General features: G+C 45.7%; 1 protein-coding gene across 8 annotated transcripts in view; it reads right to left on the bottom strand.

The window, feature by feature from the left end:
• Positions 1 to 23,971, bottom strand: part of LOC138299904 (membrane cofactor protein-like) — a 439,137-nt gene that overhangs the window by 82,111 nt on the left and 333,055 nt on the right. For 3 of the 8 annotated variants that reach the window (XM_069238611.1, XM_069238612.1, XM_069238614.1), the window contains 2 exons: positions 21,729 to 21,773; positions 14,245 to 14,283 (listed from right to left, as the gene is read on the bottom strand). The exons of 2 other annotated variants lie outside the window; for them this stretch is intronic. In XM_069238611.1, coding sequence (XP_069094712.1) covers positions 14,245 to 14,283; positions 21,729 to 21,773 — 84 coding nt within the window. The remainder of the gene's footprint in view (positions 1 to 14,244; positions 14,284 to 21,728; positions 21,774 to 23,971) is intronic. 3 more of the 8 variants (XM_069238618.1, XM_069238613.1, XM_069238616.1) reach the window with 1 other exon arrangement.

Here is a 23,971-nt window from a genome sequence, read left to right as displayed (position 1 = left end):
ACACCTCCCCACTGCCTTTCATCAGGAGTCGGGAAGTATGGATTCATCCTAAACTGAAATTATTTGTCAATCAATAAGTCCCACAGATCTTTTTTCCTAAACTATCTGGCCTACTGGAGTGCTAGCAGGTGGCGATGGCATGAATCTTACTTGGCTTTCAATAAGACACTGGTAAACAAATGGAATCGGTGGAAACATGTAGGACTATGTTCCTGAGCATGACATTGAACAGCCCTCTCCCCGAGTCACACAACAATCTAGAAGCTGTATTCCCCAACTCAAACTCCAGATGTAGCTGTCGCAAACCTATTTCAATCAATCAATCAATCACAGAAATTTGTAGAGTGTGCTACTCACCCGTGAGGAGCTCAAGGCGCTGGGGGAGGGAAACATGGGGGGGCCAGGGAGGTTCACTGGTCGAACAACCAAGTCTTGAGGTTCTTTCTGAAGACCAGTAGGTCTTTGGTTTTGTGAAGGTCAGTGGGGTGGGAGTTCCAGGTTTTGGGGGCGAGGTAGGAGAAAGACCTGCCTCCTGTGGTGGTGCGCTGGATGCGGGGGACTGTGGCTAGGGCGAGGTCGGCTGATCGGAGGTTGCGTGTGGAAGTGTGAAAGTTTACTCTTTCATTGAGGTAGGTTGGGCCGATGTTGTGGAGGGATTTGTGTGCGTGGATGAGGATCTTGAATGTGATTCTCTTGTCTATGGGGAGCCAGTGAAGGGATTTGAGGTGTGGTGAGATTCGTTCGTGGTGGGGGAGGCCAAGGACGAGGCGTGCAGCTGTGTTCTGGATTCTTTGGAGTTTGCGTTTGAGTGTGGTGCCGGCGTAGAGGGTGTTGCCGTAGTCCAGTCTGCTGCTGACGAGTGCGTGGGTGACTGTCTTTCTGGTTTCTGGGGGGATCCATTTGAAGGATTATTTTTAGAGTACAGAGTGTGTGGAAGCAGGAGGAGGTTAGAGCATTGATTTGCTGTGTCACGGAGAGGGAGGGATCGAGGATGATGCTGAGGTTGCGTGCATGGGTGGGTGCGGGGCCTAGGGTGGTGAGCCACCAGGAGTCATCCCATGTGGTTTTGTTGGGGCCGAAGCTGATGATGATGATTTCGGTTTTGTTTGAGTTGAGCTTGAGGTGGTTAGTGGTCATCCAGTTGGCGGTGTCTAGGAGGGCAGCGTGTAGGTTGGTTTTGGCGGTGGTGGGGTTGCGGGTGAGGGAGAGGATGAGTTGGGTGTCATCTGCATAGGAGAGGATAGTGATTCCGTGTGCTCGGAGAATGTTGGCTAGGGGGATCATTTAGATGTTGAAGAGTGTGGGGCTGATGGAGGACCCTTGGGGGACTCCAACATTGGTAGTGTTGGAATGGAAGGGCGGAAGGCGGACTCTCTGGGTTCGGTCGGTGAGGAAGGAGGTGAGCCAGTCTAAGGCTTTGTGGCGGATTCCTATGTTGTGGAAGCGTGTGCGGAGTGTGTGGTGGCAGACGGTGTCAAAAGCTGCGGAGAGGTCTAGGAGGATGAGTGCGACAGTCTCGCCTTTGTCGACTTTGGTCCTGATGTCATCAGTGCATGCGTTGAGGGCGGTTTCTGTGCTGTGGTTCTTGCGGAACCCAGATTGTGAGGGGTCAAGGGTGTTGGTTGCTTCGAGGAAGTGGGATAGGCGGGTGTTGACTAATTTCTCTGCAACCTTGGCGGGGAAAGGGAGGAGGGAGATGGGGCGGTAGTTGGAGAGAATCTCCGGGTCGGCTTGGGGTTCCCACTTGTGACAGTCTGCCTCATTTCTGCTGAAAGCACCTACCCACACATTAGTAAAATGTGCTACATGGTTGGATATCAACATGACTCCATGATGTACAACCCAATCTGACATTTAATATTCTTCTTCGTATAGACTGTGTGATCGTGTTCCTCCTTGTATGGAGGTGTAATGCAGACCTGTTGTGCAATAGCTCTATTAAAGCCACTCATACTGCTCTCAGTGCTAAGACATGTATATATTAAGGCACTGTTGTTACAGTTGATAAACTAATCTGCTTTTTGCTGTCTTAAAGATAAGCACATCAGTTCAGTGAATCTTTGGTCCTCAAAGTTGAAAATATTAAATTGGCAGGTGTGGTTCTCTGGAAACATTGACCTCATCATCTACAAGAACAGCCATTTTTTAAGGTTGGTAGTGGTTGTGGTTCATTCCATTGGTTACAACTGGACGGCTATTTAGTTACTGAAGGGGATGCACCTTCAAGGGGCATTTAGACACTAGGGGAATGCACAACATCATTCTAAGCTCACCTTGAGTTTCCTACCTGTAATGTATGTTTGAGTGAATGTCTTGAATTACAATCATCAGTTATGGAAGCTGAGCTTCAATGTGTTGTGCACAGATTTCACCAACAATAGCTGCTATGGAATTAACTCAGATGTTGGAGAATGGGGAAGCCTCTCTCATGGGCTGCTGTGGATCTGCTTGAAGGGCCTTGAGCTGTCATCTACAGCCTTATCTCTCCCCAAACAGATTCAGGCAGCATTGCGGCCAAACTGAGTGCAGCAGGCCTGGAAGTTGGCACTCTTCAGTATCCTGACAAATGTTGCTGTGCTAGAGTCCCTTCGAGGCAGGCACATCCTGATACATTGAAACCAGCCTACTAGAAATGGCGGGAGAGAGAAACAACCAAGAAGCCCTGGAAGGCTACTGAGACCTCTGGTGCTGCAGACAGTGGTGGATGTCCCCACTCCCTCGGACTTACAACCACAACAACTAATAAGGACATACTTAGCAATACATTTTTTTAAACTGCTGCAGTGTTGTGAAGACAGAAGAGATCAGACTGTAATACTAGTTGCCACAAGGGAACCACCTTCAATTTAACATGTTACCTAAAAGGTTATATGAGTGACAGAGGCATAACTTACAGCCCCTCCAACTGGATTGAAACTGGCCATTAACCAGAGGTCTTGAACAGCTCCACAGGTATGCATCGTGTTGAAGGATTATGATGATGTGTAGTGAGACTAGCGAACTCTGTTCAAGTCTTGGGTGAAACGCTGTGCATATTCTACAGGGCATTGTCATTTGAAATGTCCTGCAGCACATTCAAGGGGTGCATGACTGAATGAAAAAAATACTGCCTGATTCAGAAAGGTATAGCAATATTTGCAATATGTACAAATGTATCTGAAAATCCAGAAAGCAGTGTCCTACAACATGATTTGTAAAAACTGCTACTGGTGATTAGGGAAACCAGGCCAGCCCTAGAAAAGACAATTGATACAGTGGCAGAGGACATCAATCCCCTGAACACTGTTGTCAAGAAAATTATGGCAAGGGTGAATGCAGTGGAGGATATGCTGACTGTACACAAAGTTCATCAGAACACTGGAGGTGGAGGTCTTCCACCTCAAGAAGACAATGCAGTGCAGAGGGGGCAGAAGATGTGGAAGAGACATCTCAGTGAGATAACATAAGCCTGGTATGCTTCCCCAAAAAGACAGAGGGCACAACCATGAAACAATTTGTGGAGACTCTTTTGGTCACAATAGTAAACCCTGGCGATCGCTCCCCCACTTTGTGGTAGGGAGAGTACATTATGTGCCAAGGGTCCCGCCCAGGACAAGGTCACGACCAGTTATAGCCTGAATTCTCAGTTTTAGATATTAAGATGCAATCCTGCAGCCGGCCCGTCAGTTACCCTCAATCAGTTCAAGTAAAGCGCATTCTTTTCATAAGTTTAAAATTAATCTGTGCAAACAGAACATGTATTATATGATGATTCTTTTCCTACTAAGTTGTGAAATGTGGGTGAGGGGAAGTTGTAGTTCTTGGCATCTCTGTACGATACCTGGGAATTACTGGAGGGATGGCAACCAAGGGAGAACAAGAGGCACAAGGGAATGCAGACATCTATGAGGGGATCAGGGGAGTGTGGCCAGGCATGGTGGCCAATTAGACACTCCTCTCAGCGCTCCCACGGCATCTACGCTATACATGCTGCACAATCCTTGGTGGAACTATCGTCAAAAGGTGAGGCATGGTTTTAATAAATCCCCCCCCACCTCGACGTGAAGGGAGCTGGAGCCCTTTTGCGAGTCGGACTATATGTGGCCTAGACAGCATGGACCGCCGCCATGATTGACCACCGGAGCGCAGGACCCCGGGAGATGAGGTGGAGCCAATCTGGATGCTGTACACCTCAGTGGTGAAGGCCTGTGGCCTTCTGAGAGCCCTGAAGAGACCTTAGTGACATTGGCACAAAAAGTGCTGCCTTCCGTTCCGGTAACCAGAGCCGGGTAGTGGAGGGCACTGAAGAGGAGGAGCCCTACATGATGGCAAGGACAAGGATTGGTCCCACCGCTGACTGCTTCTTTGCCTGGGGCCAGCGATGAGCTCCACATGCGACACAGCGAGCCCAGTAGCTACTGCAGATGACTAGGTGAGTCTTGCGAGACTGGCCTGGGGGAAGAGCACTGGGAGGCCTGAATTGGTTAAATCGGGCAGAGGCAGCCTACTGCTAGTGACACTGGGGCCTTATATGTAGCAGGCGCCTTCACTGCGGCCCTGAGCCAGTGAGTTGGGTGCTGCTGAGAGACTGCAATTGTGACCAGGAGGCACAGGGAGGTTGCGCCTATGCCCACCACAGTGACAGACTGTACCTGTGGAGGCACTGCTTTCCCCAGGGGAGGAGATTGTAGATTGGCCCCAACAGGTTTGAATAGTATTGAGATACCCTCTCCCTGGAAGTCACGTTGGAGATGGGTGTCCTGTCACTGCTGACCTGGACGACGTTGTGCCTGCCCCTGTGTGCTTATCTGGACTCTCCCGCTGGCGGTGAAGCACGACTACAGATCAGCGCCCAATGTGATCCTGCGCGACACACCTCCTGCGGGCCTCATCTGGGGAACAGTGGTGATTGTGATCTCACCTGGCATACCTGCATTCCGGATTCCTAGGCAGTGGTACATCTGCAGGCCTAAGACATGGTGAAAGACAAGAGCACCAAGTGAGCCCAGGTGAATAAAATCCTCAATTACCTGCAGCCAGCCCCCTGACCCGAGACGGCGCCTTGACAACAGGTACAGAGATGCATCACGGGGGACAATCTCACCCTGGCGGACCTAATGACGTTGTTACAAACTTCAATATCCATAAATCCTGACTATAACCAGAAGGTAAAATACCAAAGAAAGACTTTACTAGCCATTAGGAGGCGCCTTCAGAATATGAACTTGAAATAAATTGTTATGTTTCCGTATAGGTTGTGGGTAAAGCACGATGGCAAGGCCTTGTTCTTTTTTTACTGCATAACATGCTAATAAATGGTTTTACTTGCGGGGATGCAGATCTACCCAAGAACTCCAGAAGGGGGGGGGGGCTTGGCTTTGCAGAGACTCCACAAGAGCAGAGTGTACAAAAGGAGCTGAATTACGAGGAACGGACTCAGGACTGATACAGACTAAGGATAACAGTAGTTAAATCTCTGACTGCTGCCAATCCTCTGCTTTTCATGGTTCAAGTCCTTTTGCAGGTCCAATAGAGCTGTGGACAGATGTTATACAGAGTCTGCCTATAAGATGTATTGTAAGGTAATTGACTTTGAAATGTACTCCGGATGAAGGGTTCGGGTTCCTTCCCTCTATTTTCTTCATGCAACTAGATGTGTCATGGGAGGGTCCACACTTAGAGGTTAGTGGCCCAGGCAGGGGCTTAAATGTCTTGGCTCTACACCTTCCATGACGACCTAGCCTCTCATGTAGCTCAAGTTTGAGGAGGTGGTTGGGTGGGAATATTGTTCTAAACTTTTCTTTCTTATTTAATGTTTTCAAGACGTGGTATGGAGCGGGAATTGCTGACTCTAACTTTGTTTTCACTTGGATGCGTGGTTTAGCGCTGGTAGGGGAGCTGGGGAAAGGTTCTGAGAAGTACAGTTGAGGAAGATGACTGCCTGTGTGTGGTTGACGTGCGCAGTCTGGGCCGATGAAAGTGAAGCGTTGGTGAACGAATGTGGACACCTTGGTGCTGTGTTGGTATGTTACATGTGGTATGGCTGCCTGCAAGACAAACTGATCACCTGGAGGGGGATTGCCTACTTTGAAAAGCTTCTACATACATTTGCCTACTTAAAACGCTATAAGGTCGCCAATGTATTACTCAAGAAAATGCATACATGGGGACTGTATTTCGTGTTTGTGCAAGCGCTGGTGAGGACAAGTCTATGCCACCTCATACTCTGGCCATGTGTGAGGGATGCTTATGTGTGGTGTCTAGGACACCCTTCAGGCACAAGCACCATAATGTGAACCCAAAGGAATGGTATATCATCCTACACAGGACCCTTGACAATCAAGAGATGTGTTTCATGAATGTATATGCCCCTAATATCAGCTGCCCAAACTTCTTCCCTGGAGTCCTAACCACAAAGTCCCCTTATGTGGGAGCATGCATGGTAATCGCTGGGGACTGTAACTCTGTTTTGAAAGGGATGTTAGATTGGGAGCCTCCCAGACTCAATACTAAGCTCAGACTCACTGAGTCGTTTGGAGACAGGATGGATAGCTTACACCTCTGCGAGCTGTGGCGCATGAGGCACACTGTGACAAAGCTATTTTTGTTTCATACCCCAGTGATTGGCACATTTATCCAATTCGATTACTGCTTTGTTTCCTGTAAGCTGGCCTCCAGAATCACAGACAACCTATTTACCAAGATAGCTCTCTGACCATTACCCGATCCTGCTGAGCTTTAGAGGTGAGCTTGGCCGATCGGCGATACTCTTATGGCATCTTTGTCTGGAGGCCCTCACAGACCTTCATTTGCTGTGCAGGTGCACAACACACTGACACACTTTTGCACACAACTGGCGATCGGCGAGCTGCAGGGCCTTTGACTGGGAGGCCATGTATGTCATTGTACGAGGGGTTTACATCAAAGCATCGTACGGAGTCTGACATGAATTGGAACAAGATATCCTCATGCCGGAACAGATACTGTGAAAGCTGTAGGCCGCTCTTCCATCTGACCCTCATCAATTGACTACGGAGTGCAAGACTCGTACAGAGTTACTTCAGGGCTGGCGCAGACTCCAAAACTATGACTACACAGCTTACAGAGGGCGACTGCATGTGGAGGGCGACAGAATGGGAGCTTTACTGGCTCAGTTGGTCCGGGGGACATCTCTGGAGCCCACTGCACTATTCATGTGTATCCATGGTCTACACGCAAACGAAGATAACTAATGTGCTTTACACCCACCTTAGAGACGTCTATGCCGAGCGGTCATGCCAGTCGTCGGAGGCCATAGAGGAAAAGGATTTTTTGGCAGAGGTTCGGTTCCAGAGAGTTATTGGATGCCCCGCTCTCCAGAGAGGAGCTCTTCAGCACAATCAAGCACTTCAAAACTGCAGAGACCCCGGATAGCGACCAACTACCAGTGGGATTTTATCATAAACATGTGGAGACTATAGCCAACAAGCTGCTGGAAGTATAAAGTGAGGCTTTGAGCACCGGCTCACTGCCGTCTTCTTTCTGGAAGGCACTGGGGGTTATGATTCCAAACCCGGGCAGAGATCCAACTATGGCCTTGGCTTACAGACTGATAACGCTCCTTAACAGACAAAGATCCTAAGTGGTGTCCTGGTGGCATGACTGCTTCATCAGATGCCCCCTTTAATACATCCAGATAAAATGGGATTCATTCTGAGACATAACACCTTTCATAATATACGACACCTGGTCCATATTTACCATGCCCCTGGGCTACTATCTGACTATGCCTTAGTGCTCATTGACACTGAGCAAGCATTTGACTCCCTGAACTAGGTGTACCTCTACGGCTTTCTCCGGCAGATGGGTCTGGGCCCAGCATTTATCTGATGAGTTTGTTTTCTGTACACTGACCCATTCACTCGGGTGTGCTTAGGTGTGTGGTATCAGTATTCCATGGCTATGGAACCATATGCAGAAACTCTACGTTGGGAGATGGGCCCATGGGGCTTAATCCTGGGAGAGACCACCCACGATGCCCTGGTGTATCTACAGAAGCCGGCTTATTCTGCGCCCATCCTACTAAATGTCATGAAGACCTTTGGAGCGCTCTCCAGCTTATGGATCAATCTGATAAATCCAGTTTCCATTGGGTCGGTTAGTGGGGACGCCGGATGACAAGCTGGCTAGGGTGGGCTTCCCTTGGGCCTTGTCAGAGGTCCGTTACCTCAGGGTACATCTGACGCAAGTGGCCTTGGCATACCTCTTTCTTACCCCACAAACATTGATTCGATTTATGGATCTTGTTTGGTTAGTTGTCCTTGTTGTGACATCCTGAGGGCAGATTTTTTGCACTTGACATGGACATGCTCAGCCCTGTCATATCACTGCACTGGGGTGATGTTATACAGCACCTTAACAGGGCCTCAGGATGGGATGAGATCTAGCCAGTGTTGCAGGGTCAACTTCCCTCCCCTGCAAAGAAAAAATTAAGCAGGAAGTTTGTCCTTCTTGGGCTTGTGCCGGCGAAGAGATGCATAGCCATTGCTTGGTTGCGGCGACATCCCCCTCTTATGCAGCATGGATAAGAGATGCCCTTGAATGGGAAGAGGTGCGAATGCGACTTGTCCATAGGGTTGATAAACTGGAAGAAGATCTGCATGCATGTGGAGCTATGGTGTATGGTCTACAGTAGGGGCGCGACCCACCTGCCCCAGAGGGTGAGGATGTGTGATATTCTGTCAACCCTGTGAAGGAAACAGAAGAAGATGGGGGTACCCTGGACTCCCGATTAGTGTACTGGAGGTGACTAGGGTCTGTCTCGCACAATCTAATACCAGATTTGTGGTCCTAGACCCACACAAATCAGACAAAGGGTGTGGGGGGGTTGGGTGGGGTTGTTTCTGCTCACAAAATGGTTTTAGGGAACAAATAGAGCAAAGCAAAATGGTGCACTTTTTAGCCCGGACTGATTGTTCCTAGGCCCACATGGCATATTTGTTCTATTTTTTTATGTCATTGGGTGGGGCTTGTGTACAGTACCTCTGAGATGAAAATTTACTGTACAGCTTTCTTTCGTATGGAATTTGCATCCTCCATGCATATATTCCACGGTGGATGGATCTCATACAATATAATTATACATAGGTCTCAGATGTTTAAGCACCTATGACAAGACCAATGCATCTAGCAACATACACTATCACCTGTTGTTAAAGAATATGTGATGCTTAGTATATCTGCCTTTTCCAAACAAAAAACACTATAAAGTTCTTTTAAAAAACAATACTAGAGGATCTTGTCAGGAAGCGACTGTGGGGTAGTGGAAGTGGATAGCTCTACGAGGGACGACCCAAAGGTGGGGCAGTCCAACCTTGATTAACGCTGGACTGAATTGGCTGTGACATGTAGAGGGAAAGAAAGTTAAAGGAAAGTGAAAGTCAAAAGCAGAAGTAGTATTGTGAAATTTTCAAAACCGGGCGCTATTATCATTTCTCCATGAAAGACAACTAGAGAAGTGCTCTGTGACAAAGACTTCAACCAGTTTTGATGTTCATTAGTGGCGGATGGATAGATGCCTCCAACATGGGATGGGTAGTTCTAAACTGTCAGTATGAGACACCAGGGTGGGAGGCAAAGTTGGTGGGGTGAGGAGAAAAAGGGCCAACATTATCTGATGCACAAGAGTGGGAAGGCAGGGGAGCTCAGACAATGAGTGTTGACCGTAGAGAGGCAATATATGACCAGAAGAGTGGGTCATACCATCCTTCTCCTGGATATATAAAGGGGAGAGGGTGTGGCGAAATGGCCTGAGCTGCAGACTTTGCAGCTGGAGGAGCCAAGTTTGAATCTTGCATCAGCTTAACATCATGTGATTCTGGGCAAATCACAATCTCCCCATGTCTACAATTTAGCACCTTGAGACCCTCGCTGTGATTTGCTGTGCTTTACAAACCAAGCAAAGAATCTGGGAAATGGGCTTGGTAGGGGAGGGTGTTGAACTTCTTGACCAGGCAAGACCCTAATTCTCATTCATCTGCAAGAGATGTATCTGTGGCCTTATTACTCATAGTGTGCATTTTACCTGTTAGCTTCCTGGTGCTCCTTTAAATACGTGCATTGTGCGCAAACAGGGAAAAGGCGTCCTATTATCAAGAATGCAGTGCTCTCAGGGTAGCCATAGACTCATGTTGCTCTAGAGGCAGCAGACTCAAGTAAAAAATATGGAGCAGCTGCGTCAAAGCCTCTGTGTTTCACAGGCAGTAATCCATCTGCATTTTGAGGAGGGATTAGAGCTCCTTTGCAGATAAATGTAGTGAGTGACTACACCCACCTGCAGGGAACTGTCTGGGGGCTCCAGAGGGCCCACCTTTTTGTGGTACACTTTCAGTGTTCCTCGGACAGCTTTTTTTCCATTGCTCCCATGTCCATAATTTGATGCTGGTGCAGAGGAAATAAGATATCCCCTCATTTGCATAGGCACATACGAGATTTCCTCATTTGCATGGGGCTCGATATAGCACTGGTTCTACATGTGTCGGAGCTATCAGTATTATAGGAGGGGCTGCAAAAGGCTTTTCCGTAATGTCAAAGTGTCCTGGGGGGCACACAAAGAGGGCACCCATGCCTGTTGTGCCCCCAGGCACTTTCTCTAATACAGCCACTGGTGGACAACAATTGTGGTTTTCTCGGAAGGGGGGCAATGGAGTATTGGGCGTGCTAGATTCACCACTGGCTCCTGGTCTACTGATTGCTTCCACTAACAGTTACGAGGACATAGGTTGGCCCTAGGTGGCTGTTATGCAGCAGTGAGCAGTAAATGGTATGGAAATTAACTGAAAGTATCATCCTGGTATCAGCCACCGCGTCTGCAGACATCTGAGCTGCAGGTCCTGGTAGATTGGCTCATGTACTCGCCAGGCACACTGCTGGTCATGGGGGGAGGGAGACTTGAGCCTCACAATGACAGGGGACGTAGACAGGGCCATCATGGACAAGTCGATAGGAAGAGAATGCAGGAAAATGCAGAACTTTGCTGGAGCTTTGGGGTTGTTGGACCTCTAGAGAGAATAACATCCCACTGCAATAGTCCTGTCACGTGTCCAAAGCTATGTCCAGGTTGGACTATATTCCTATATCATAGAAACAGGGGTGGGAGGACAGCAGTACAGAGAGACAAGTTACCTAGCAGAATTTCGGATAATTCCTTGCGAAGCACAATCCTTGAATAACAGACTATCAGGAGACAGTCTAAAAGGAGGTTAGACCCTTGGGTACCAGCAGACTGGGATAAAAAGACCACTATTGAAACTGACACAGAGCCCATATAAAGAGGGTGGAGAGAAGGGAGTGCCCCTTCTAAATCTACAAAGCACCTACTGAACAGCTCAGGTCCTGATAGTGAATGAATGAGCATTCCATACCCAGAAAGAACACTGACTACTATGTAGATGGTCAAGTTATGAGGCTGAGAGAATATATGGAAAAGCTGTACAGCAGGAGTCAATTGACCTGCCAACTGACACTGACTACACTGGTGATCACAGTATGAGGAGGGTTACACAGAAGCTGGGGTGGACACCCTTGTGGGACTCAGGAATCCTAGAAGATTTGAAAAAGCTTGAAGCAAGCAATGGGATTTATTAGGTATCCAGCAATGTTGATACATGAATGTGAAACATACCCTCACCAAGTACAGAGAACAGCTCTGCGACGGGGCAGAGGAGTCTCCTGTAAAGTACAGATTACTGGGTACTAGTGACTCTCCTGCATAAACATGCCATCTCGTAAACATATAACACACACAAACCGACCCACTGAATGCACTGGAGGACAGATCGGGACCTTGGAGTACTGGAAGATGAGGACTGGGAAGGCTTGTAAATACCAGATGGATTCATTGTGAGGGCAGTGTTACATTTGGTGCACCTCAGAATACTATTCCATGCATATTGCACCAGGACCAGGTTGCTCAAGTGGAGAAGAACGTATAATAATAGATGTTTGCAAGGTTGTAACCAGACAATGACACTGATCCATTCTGTAGCTGTTTGTCTAAGAGTTCAGCATTTCTGGGCCAGCAGATTTATGGGCGTATGGGTGAAAACAATTATTAATTTTCTATTGGTGGCACTTGGGGAACCACATCACACCACTGCTGTTTTGTAAAGGTGTTCTAAAGGTGGCTAGAAGATACATTATTAGACGCTGGGGAAGGTCCTCCATTCCAGGGTTGAACAAAAGGACTGGTGTACGCAAGCAGATGAAACAGCTTAAAAAGCAATTTGTTAAGATATGGGGCATCTGTAGGGATCGTACAATCATGATATTGATGAGGGGGGTTTGGTCTGCATGGTAGTTAGTGGGAGTACCGCCTATAAGAGTTTACATTCATGTAATATAACGGAACATTTAATAAAAAGGTTTATAAAAAAAAAAAAGAATGTTTTGACCTAGTTCTTTGTGTAGGATTATTTGGAGATAGGTCTGCTGCTAGACCTAAAAAAAAATGTGGTTCTATACTTTCCATTTCTCTGCTTGTCAGCAGTTAAAAAATATAATCAACAACGTCACCATTTTTGTCAATACATTACTTATGGTTTTTGGATACAACTGAGAACAGCCAACAGAAATATACAGCAACTTTGTTAGCACAGATTTCTAGATTTTGCACTCATCTAGACTGTAAAAAAGGAATATTAGATAGACAATTGTGTCTACTCAAACCATACGGCTTAGACATTTACATGAGGAACATTCACTATTTTTTTCAGGAACAGGTATGTAGCAACTGCTACATGTACCTTTTATTCAGCACCTCTCCTCGAATACCTTTTTAATATAGTCCTAAATAGTATCTTCTGGAAAATACATAATACACTACCACTCTTTCTGTCCTGTTGTTGGATAATTGCAAAGTATCACAAAGCATCTTGACAGTTTTGGTTTGACACCTCACAGCAAAGAAAAGCACACCTATCGATGGTTAGTAACTTTTCCCTTTCCTTGGCCAACTAAGTCCAACATGGAGAACACAGCCAACAAATACCATTGTTCCAGTGTGCCCATTGTAGTGCAGATTGTCAAAGTGGTCGAGATTTATAGAGAAGGTACTAAATCCAGTAACTTATGCAACTACCCTGTGCATGTCCACAGGAAGGTTTGTTGCTAAGAAGGCAGAAAATGTTTTTTTTTAAAAACATTAAACTTGGCAAGCTCATAGTGTTTGACTCCATTTCGTGGCGTTTCCTGGTTCAGTGAAATTTCCTTCAGCCACATTTGAGTTATCAAGCAAATATCCAAGTTTCAATGTGCATGCATCAGTACAGTATGAATAAATATTTATATCCATAAATGCTCATCTGAAATCTTTCCTGAACAATGAAAGTTAAAGTAACTGCATAAACACTAAGGTGAATCAATTACAGTATACGTCTGCTGTTCATGGTCGCAAATAGTAGAGGTCACAAACATCTAAAGTAGAACTGCCACTACATTGCGACTGAATAAGCATAAAGCACTACATTACATACCTACTATATATATTGATAGGGCACTAGTTGCTTGAAACAGCTTTAGCAACTTATTCAAGGCATTAAACTACTTTTAATGATGTTCGCAAACATCTTTAGAGATTGATTAAATATTTTGAATGCAAAAAATAAACTAAAGAACTACAAGATTAAAAACAATTGTTAACATCAAGATTAAACTTTACAAGTGTCATAACATACACTGTTAACATCCAACATTATTTTTTACATGTAATATCACAGATATTGCACTGGGTGACATATTTCATCAATAATGATTACACAATGTCAAAATCCCATTCTTAAATAATAAATTGCATAATACCACCAGCCAATGCCCATACTACTTGCAGAAATTGACGCTAAAGGAGAATGCAATAATCTAGGTTGATACTTATGACCTACTGATTATGTGTTAATTCTAAAAAGCTTTCACAAATTAGTGTTTTCCAACACAATAGTCAGGTGTATAATTACTATTGAAACTCACTGTTTCTCTAGTTGCCTGCTTAGGCATTCGTACAAAGTTGTATGCAACGGGCAACATTATCAGCTGTCTATCATTTCCATCTCACTTCCATCTTTCACACTTGATAGCAGGATAGGAGCTGAGAGAGAATTTTCTATTTGCAAAATAAGCAATTATTAAAGACAAAAAAAACCAATGAAACCGCCATACATGTAAGTGGTGTAAAACCATGATCTCAATTGCTGTAGCTCTTCTATGAAATTATCAAGAAAGATTTTAATTTACCTTTACTATTGTTATCCTTTGTACTTTGGGTTGTAGATGCTGAAAGCCAAGACATTTCCAGAAATAATTAGTTAAATGGAGCCTTAATAATCAATAATTCTACAAATAAGTATTTGCATGCATAGTCATTATCTATTTAGCAATGTAGGTAGAAATCTCCAGGACCATCTTTCACAAATCCAATCTCTTTAACCAAAAGAAGACCACTGGCTCCAGCCAAAGGGAATACCACTATCAACAAAACACGTGGAATTATTCCATACAGTATCCCCCATGATGAAGAGCTGGGAGTCCAAGACATCAGGAACAATGAAGATTGGCCGAGGTGAACTGTATCATTCTACAATGACCCACAACTCCATCACATTTGCAGGGGGAAGAAGGGATATTATATATATATGAACAAATTACTTACCTTCGGTAACGCTTTTTCTGGTGGATACACTAGCTACCTGTGGATTCCTCACCTTATGAATTCGTCCTTGCGTCAGCATCCAACGGAAAGTCTTCTTCCTAGCTGTCCACGTCGACGAGGACGTCATAATGGCACGGCTCCACGTGACTCCGCCTGACGTCAACGTGCCAATAAGAGGTCCTCGTCGGCATACTGACGTCAGTTTCACCTCATTTTTTTCGGGCCTTTGAGGCGAACAGATGAGAACCGACCCATCAAAAACCATAAAAATAGATATATATACAAACACAAAAATATTGTCCATTGAACCCATATATATACATAGTTACCTTAAAAACATGTATATACAAATATATATATAAACATTTTTCCAAGTACTGCAAGATAAGCGAGAAATCAGGCAGGCAACGGGGAGGCGGGAGGGAACGTGAGGAATCCACAGGTAGCTAGTGTATCCACCAGAAAAAGCGTTACCGAAGGTAAGTAACTTGTTCTTCTGACGGATACAACTACCTGTGGATTCCTCACCTTATGAATAGAGTCCCAAGCAGTACCGCACTCGGTGGTGGGTGCCCGCCTGATTACACCAAGAAATCTTGCAATACCGAACGAGCAAAATTACCGTCCCTCCTCACTTCAGAGTCTAAACAATAATGTTTTACGAAGGTATGGAGGGATGCCCAAGTTGCCGCTTTTCATATATCTATTAACATAACTCCTCTCGCTAGGGCCGAGGATGCAGACTTAGCCCTAGTAGAATGGGCCCTGATACCTTCAGGAGAGACTTTTTTCGCCAGAGAGAAACAAATCTTAATACACAAGATGACCCACCTGGAGCGTGTTAGTTTCTGGACCGCTCTGACCTTTCGCTGTCCATCATACCCAATGAACAGTTGATCATCCAGGCAAAAGTCTTTAGTCCTCTCCAGGTAGAAACTCAGCACCCTCTTAGGGTCCAACCTATGGAGCCTCTCCATCTTTAGAAGGGTGGGGAGGAGGGTAGAACGCTGGTAGGGTAATAGACTGCCCTATATGAAAAGGAGTGACAACGTTTGGCAGAAAAGCAGCCCTGGTTTTTAGTACCACTTTATCAGGGAAAAACATGGTAAATGGGGGCTTAACGGAAAGGGCTTGAAGCTCTCCAACTCTCCTAGCAGATGTGATTGCAATTAAGAAAACAGTCTTTAAGACCAAATATCTCAACGGACATGAATGCATGGGCTCGAAAGGCGAAACCATCAAGAACGTCAATACAAGATTCAAGTCCCACTGAGGCATGTGAAAGGGCGTAGGAGGAAACTTATTCACCAAACCTTTAAGAAACCTATTTACAATTGGAGACTTAAACAAAGAAGGCTGGTCCGGAAGGCAAAGAAACCCCAACAGAGCTGCCAAATAGCCCTTAACTGTAGCTACCGTACAGCCTTTCCTTGCCAAACTAAGAGCAAACAAAAGAATATCTGAAAGGTGGGCCTTCAAGGGATCTTTTTGATGCTCTCCACACCAAACCACAAATTTTGCCCACCTGCCAGCATAAATAGATTTAGTGGAGTGTCGCCTGGATGATAGAATAACATCCACTACATCCGGTGGGAGAGAAAACGAACTCAGGTTGCCCCGTTCAATCTCCAGGCATGAAGGTGCAGGATCTGGAGGTGGGGGTGTAGAACCTGCCCCTGCTACTGTGAGAGGAGGTCTGCCCTGAGCGTGAGACGGAGCGGAGGGCACTGAGAGAGTTGAAGCAGGTCTGCATAGCATACCCTTCTCGGCCAGTCCGGAGCCACCAAGATGACTTTGGCCCGGTCTTCACGAACCTTCCTCAGAACCCGAGGAATCAAGGGTATGGGGGGAAATGCGTAAAGCAACTGGCTGCTCCAGGCCATCTGAAACGCATCACCCAATGCTCCTTGCAACAGATACTGGAGGCTGCAGAACAACGGGCAATGCGCGTTCTCCCGAGTGGCGAATAAATCCACCTGAGGAGTACCCCACATCCCGAAGATGTGGAGAACCAGATCTGGATGGAGACGCCACTCATGATCTATTGAGAAGTGATGACTGAGATCGTCCGCACGTACATTCAGAACTCCTGCCAAATGATTTGCTATTAAGCAAATCTGATGGTCCTGAGCCCAGGACCAGAGCCGCAGAGCTTCTCTGCAGAGAAGGTATGACCCTACTCCTCCCTGCTTGTTTATATACCACATCGCGGTAGGGTTGTCCGTCAGGACCTGAACTGACTGACCGCGAAGGTAAGGGAGGAAGGCCTTGAGCGCCAAACGTACTGCCCGCAATTCCAACAGATTGATAAGCAACATCTGTTCCTCTGGAGACCAATGACCCTTGATCTCCAGGTCCCCCAGATGAGCTCCCCACCCTAGAGTGGAAGCATCCAATATCACTGGGGCCACTGGAGGCGGCAGTGAAAACGGTTTTCCTTGGGAAAGGTTGCCGTCCTCTGCCCACCAAAGAATATCCCCTACAGCATCCTTGGAGATCTTTATTGAATCCCGGAGATCTCCTTTGTGTTGGAACCACTGCCTGCGGAGGCACCACTGAAGAGCCCTCATATGCCAGCGAGCGTGAGTGACCAACAGAATGCAAGAAGCAAACAGACCTAGCAGGCGTAAGACCTTGAGGACTGGAACTGCCGCTCCAACATGAAACAACGGAATCAGTGCCTGAATGTCCCGAACCCGCTGAGGCGGGGGGTAGGCCCGAAACATTGTTGTGTCCAGTACAGCCCCTATGAACAGGAGGCGTTGAGAGGGCTCCAGGTGAGATTTGGGCACATTTACAGAAAAACCCAGATCGAACAATAACTGGGTTGTCATTCGTAGATGAGACAACACAAGCTCTGGAGACTTGGCTTGGATTAACCAATGGTCCAGGGAGGGAAAAACCGCTACTTCCCTCCGTCTGAGATGTGCTGCAACAACTGACATCACCTTCTTGAAAACCCAAGGTGCTGAAGTAGGTCCAAACGGAAGGACCGCAAACTGGTAGTGTTGCGTTCCGACCACAAACCGGAGATACTTCCTGTGTGACGTGATTATTGGAACATGAAAGTACGCGTCCTGCAAGTCGACAGACACCATCCAGTCTCCTTCGTTCAACACCAATAGCACCTGCGCTAGGGTCAGCATTTTGAATTTTTCCTGCTGGAGGAACAAATTCAAAATCCTCAAGTCTAGGATCGCCCGTAAACAGCCGTCCACTTTGGAAATTAGGAAATATCTTGAATAACACCCCTGACCTCTCTCCAGCAACGGCACCAACTCTATAGCACCCTTTGCCAACATAGTGACAACCTCCTGTTGCAACAACAGAAGATGGTCTTCTGAACAAAAGGAGGGACGGGGAGGAAAGGGAGGAGGGAACTCCTGAAAGGGGAGAGCATAGGCCCTTTCCACAATACTTAGCACCCCCGAGTCTGTTGTAATCAACTTCCATTTCTGCAGAAAAAGACTCAATCGTCCCCCTACAGGAGAAGTATGGATGATAAAGTGGGGAAAACTAGGTCTGCTTCTGCTGCTGTCCACCAGAGGAGGATGAAGAAGAAGAGAGCTGCTGGGCTGGACCTCTAGCCCTACGATAGGGCGGATTGGCAGGTTGCTGGGCGTAAGACTGCGACCTTCGAAAGGCAGAGCCTCGAATGAACCCCCAAAACCTGCGAAAAGGTCTATAAGGTGTTGTAGCAGAGGTCTAAGCCCAGGGACTTAGCTGACGCCCGACAGTCCTTAAACTGTTCAAGAGCAGAATCTGCCTTGTCCCCAAACAACTTTTCCCCATCAAATTGAAGATCCATTAAGGTGGATTGAACATCTGAAGAAAATCCAGAGGACCTTAACCAGGCATGCCTCCTAGTAGCCACAGATGTTCCCATGGCCCCGGCTATGGAATCTGAGGTATCCAGGCCAGATTGTATAATCTGCTGTGCAGCAGCCTGCACATCCATAAAAAAAGGATCCAAACAATTTCTGCATCTCTTGTGGCAGTTCCTTCGCCATTTCTTTAGCGGAGTCCATAAGGGCATAGACGTTTCTGCCCAGCATGCAGGTAGAATTAGCAGCCTTAAGCGCCACACTACAAGATGAAAAGATCTTCTTTGAAGACTGCTCCATCCTCTTGGATTCCCTATCAGTTGGGACTCCAGGGAATGTCCCAGGAGCAGACTTCGCAGAACATGACGCCTGAACTACTAAGCTTTCCGGAGTTGGATGTCGTGATAAAAAAAACGGATCTCCTGGGGCGCCCCTATGTCTCCTCGCCACTGCCCTGTTCACAGCAGGAGTTGTTACTAGCTTTTTCCATAAGTCCAAAATAGGTTCAGTTAAAGCCTCACTGAAAGAAAGCAAAGGGTCAGCACTTGACGAAGAGGGATGTAGTACCTCTGTGAGCAGGTTAGTTTTTACCTCCGCCACAGACAAAGGCAAATCCAGGTACTCAGCTGCCTTCCTCACCACTGTATGGAAGGAAGCGCCTCTTCAGTAAACTCCCCCGGAGATGCAATGTCCCAGTCCAGGGAAGTATCTAGACCATTTGCAGTGGCAAGACCCTGGAACTCATTTGAATGCTCGATCTCGCCTTCCTCCAGCTGTCTATATTCCTCCTCTTCCAAAAGTCTCAATGCCTTTCTCCGAGATCGAAGATGTGTCTCTAGGGCCGGCGTCGACAAAGTCCATCGACGCCGACGACTTTGAATCCCGAACTGGACCAGGAAGAGATGGATGACTCCTAGACTCACCCGACACCGGTGCCGGCACAGAGTCGAACGATTACCTTCTCGGAGTCGGTTGGCAGCAAGGTGATGGAGCCGGTCTGGATGGGGACATCGACGTCGGATGGTGCGGAGAAGGAGTCGGTTGACGTGAAGGAAGATCCACTGTCACAAGTGGAGGACTCCTGCCAGGAGATACCCTCGGCGCCGAACCGCCAGTCTCTGAAGGGCAGAAGGGCATGAATGAAGCCGCCTTGTACGGCACCGGCGAGCCCATATTAAACGCCAATGGCCCCGTCGGAGCACCAGCAGGGGCCAGGGATTGGAACACGGCATACATTGCATAAAAAAATGCAGCCGGATCCGTCCCTGGAGCCGGGAAAGCCGGGTACTGTTGTGCAGATGTCTGCTGTACATCAGGCTCCCTCGATGCCGGCGAAAACTGAGGGCTACGATGAACGACCTCAAAAACAGATGGCGCCGGCAACAACTCCAGACTCTCGGGCTGAGGCGTGACAGTAGGACTCATCTCCCATGTCTTCTGGCGTCGTGAAGATCGAGACCTCAACCTCGATCGGCTCCGCTCCGAACAGCGCCGAGAGTCATGACGTCGCTGAAAGTCATGATGATGCCGCTTCTTGTGCCTTTTGGGAGAAGCATGGGAGGAGTCCTTTTTAAGGCCCTTCTTCACTTTTGCCAAGAAGAGCTTTGCCTCACGCTCCTTTAGAGCTTTTGGATTCATGCTCTGGCACGAAAAGCATCCCTCTACATCATGCTCCGAACTAAGGCACCAAATACAGTCCGAATGGGGGTCGGTCACTGACATCCCACCCCCGCATTCTCTACACAGCTTGAAACCGGACTTTTTTGGAGGCGACATTGTAACCACCAAAAAGCCTTACAGTTATCAACGAGCCAGGAAGAAAAACTGTTGGCGTCGAAGGCACAGAAAAAAGGAAAACTGAAGTCAGAACGCCGAAGAGGACCTCTTATTGGCACGTTGACGTCAGACGGAGTCACATGGAGCCGTGCCAGTATGACGTCCTCGTCGACATGGACAGCTAGGAATAAGACTTTCCGTCGGATGCTGACACAAGGACGAATTCATAAGGTGAGGTATCCACAGGTAGTTGTATCCATCAGAAATATATATATATATATATATATATATATATATATATCCTCCAATAAAAGAGGTTATGAGGCTGCGTGCTCTGACTGCTTCAGCGAGCCTTTAGGGGTTGATTGATCACGTGATCACGTACCCCATGTATACACAGCAGAAACAAAATACCACGGCACTCCCAGGAGTTCACATTCATCTGTTTATTGACATAAATCACCATCCACATCTTATCCTTCACCAATCCGTCTTTTTCAAAGTGAAAAATTTACAAGTGGATGTCTTTCATGAGTTCAACATTTGAAACGCCTGGGCTCTGTTCTACCAGAATAATATTTCAGTTACAGGGCCGCGTCAACATCACAAGATACATTATGAAAGGACCAGCGCACTACTTGTTTGGGTGAGACTAGCACTTTGCTCCACGAGGTTTGCCAAAAGGCGTATTGAAAGTTCGTACCTTTCCAAGTTGTCGTATGCCACGAGCAGGGAGCTGACTGAAAGTGTCTGATTAACGGGGACAATGTAGCAACAGAATTTGCACCTCTGAGTTGAAAGTCATAACAATGAGAATAAACTGGTTTGTTATGCTCAGTAATTGACGTCAGGGGAAAACATCGTACCACAACTCCCATAATGCCCTTCAATAGTGAACTAGCATAGATAGGAAGGCGAGAGAAAGGGCTCATCCACTTTGAAAAAGAGGGATTGTCGAAACGCGTCAGTGGCGAAGGATGGGAATGAGATATGGATGGTGATTTATGGCTATAAACAGATGAATGAGCTCCTGAGAGTGCGGCGATATTGTTATACATATACACACCCAACATTTTTCTGCTTTTCAGAGAGGCACAATAAATATATGCTTAAAACTTTCTGAAAACAAAATATCTAATACAAATACAAGAACGCCCCCCCATAAAATTAGCTCAATTAAAAACTATTAAAATAGAAATCACTGTACAAATTTATGGCTTGTACAACTCAGCACTCTTGAATCAGGCCAATTGAATGCATTTTGCACAACACAGTTAAAGATTCACGCCTGAGTTAAGGATATATTTATCCAAAGAAGGCTTCATCAAAAATAATCAAAGTTTATAATTAAAATTAGAGAAATAACCCTATACAAAAGGTAAATGCTGGAGTTTGGGAAAGGCACAATTTCAGTCTTTCCCTCTCAATCACTCTCTCTCACGAAACTGTTAAGAAAATGTTTAATTTACCTTCATCGACCCTATTGCTATCCTTTGTACTTTGTAATGTAGATTCTGAAAGGAGTGACATTTTAAGATATAAGGAGTTAAATGTAGTATTAATAAATATACAAAGACAAGAAACAAAATAAAATTGCAAAAATAAATGCTATTCAAATACATGAATACCATACAGCTAAGTATTCACAATTATTGGGTAGTGCATCTGCTGCAACTAATTTGCAGCCTAGTACACATGTAAATCTACCCTATAGAGATTGTAGGATTCAGTGTACACAAGCACAGATTTTGCAACAGTTCCAGTAAAGTCATCTTAAAAAACCAAAAACAATCTCCATTACCAATTGAAGGGTATTGGTCCTGCACAAAGGAAATGCAATAATCAAAATCAGAGGCAGAATTATTATCAAAGTGTACTCATGAACTGCCATGACATTAAGACCCATGGTGTCTGTTGCAGAAACGCAGAACTGTGCACAGCAAGTGAATCTACAACAGATGCGTTCAGCAAATGCATTAGCAGTGCATTCTCTGTGCGAGTACATTTTTTACTTCAGAAGCCAGTGAGAGACGGATCAATGTTTTACTTTCTCATGCATTCCTACAGTCGTTTTCAGAAAGATGCAACACCACAAACAGAATGCAATAGCTTTCATATTCTACAATTGCTAACTACTGACCATGCCTTAACCAAACTTTTTTTAACCTCGTTGTAGTTTAAGAGCCACATCAGACAGACACACCATAATAACAAATTAAGAAAGATTTGGTTTGGTTACCTTCACGTTTAGTAAAACAACTGCTTGTTGGTTGTACGGTAGATGCAGAAAAGTCTGAAATCATTTTAGGAAACATTGCGCTAGTGCTAAATGAACAAAAACTAAATATAGGATGGAAATGAAGATCAAATACAAAAGTACAACTGAGGTTGAAGAGCTAAAAGCCATTGTAAACATATGAGCTGGACGGGTTTAAATTCTGGAACATGGCTATATGTCTCATGTAATGGCCAACACCAGAGACCTAAAAACCTTTGGGCACACTAAAGAACTGTTTAATTATATCAACCAAGAAGTTCACTACCTTGAGTGTAACAAGCTTAAATAGGACATTGCCCTTACCACAAGACGCAAGGGGTTCACCACAAAAAAATATAAGTTATATAATATATAATAAAAACAGTGAGGCAAAATAACTAGTATATTGGGAACCAAATACCACCTGTTTCAACCAAACCAGATTTGCCCAACATGAAAATGAATGATGCTGCTGTAATGGAGAAAATTCCTAACCATCTTTAGATCTTTCACTGATGCACCAGTCCCTTACCTATTCCTTCAAACCTCTCCTTCTGCTGTCCAATTTGATGCTTTGAGTTTGTGTGACTGCAGCACGATATTCACCGATAATGTAACATTTTCCCTGAGGGTTTTATGCAATGTAAGCTACACAATGTGCATTTTGATAGAATTCCAAATAAAAAATACGATGGATGCATTTAGAACCATTTCATAATTTTACTATTATCTAATGTATTACTGTACTACAAATTTAAGCTAGAATTACAAACAACTTACATTAATACCCATTCACTAGAAAATATAAAACCTTTTTGTTGAGATGTAGGTTCATTTATATAGTACCTCGTAGCCCATACGAGGCATCCAACCCATTTGCAGACAGGCTGCATGGTGCTCCACAGCAGCATTAGGGTGCAAGAAGTGTATCTTTATCAAGTGGCATATGTCAGCAATGTTGGCATGTCACATGTGAGAACTCGAGTTCAGCTTTTATTATTTTTTGTTGTTGAGCCTTGGTGTGTAGCAAATCAAACATAAGTGAGAGATAGGATACCTAAACTTATACATTTCGATTGTATGGATAGAGAATTGAGTGTGGCCTGTATGCGAACAGTCTGGGTGCTGTGCATGTATCACAATATGATTATATGGTATTCCTGCTATGAAGTGCAAGACAGAACAGTGACAGGCTAATACAATTGTGAAATATGTCATCCTTAAAGTGGCTGGATCTAGTTTTGGGCTAGTATCATCCTGATGCCTGTATTTTATGGTATGACTTGGAGCTCACTATTAACAGATGCAATAGGTTAAAATAGTTATGCTTTATTCAGATAGGTGTGTGGAAGATTTTGAGGTGTTTTATTATATTTCGACTTCGTATGGTGCAATGCTGTTGACTGCCTGTGAGCTGTTCTCTTTGGATTTTCAGTCTACAAGGATCATATTGGG

This window comes from Pleurodeles waltl, chromosome 6 (genome assembly GCF_031143425.1).
Source record: "Pleurodeles waltl isolate 20211129_DDA chromosome 6, aPleWal1.hap1.20221129, whole genome shotgun sequence".
Taxonomy (NCBI): domain Eukaryota; kingdom Metazoa; phylum Chordata; class Amphibia; order Caudata; family Salamandridae; genus Pleurodeles; species Pleurodeles waltl.
Note: the sequence above shows the minus strand (reverse complement) of the source record. Positions and strands in the feature narration are given on the sequence as shown.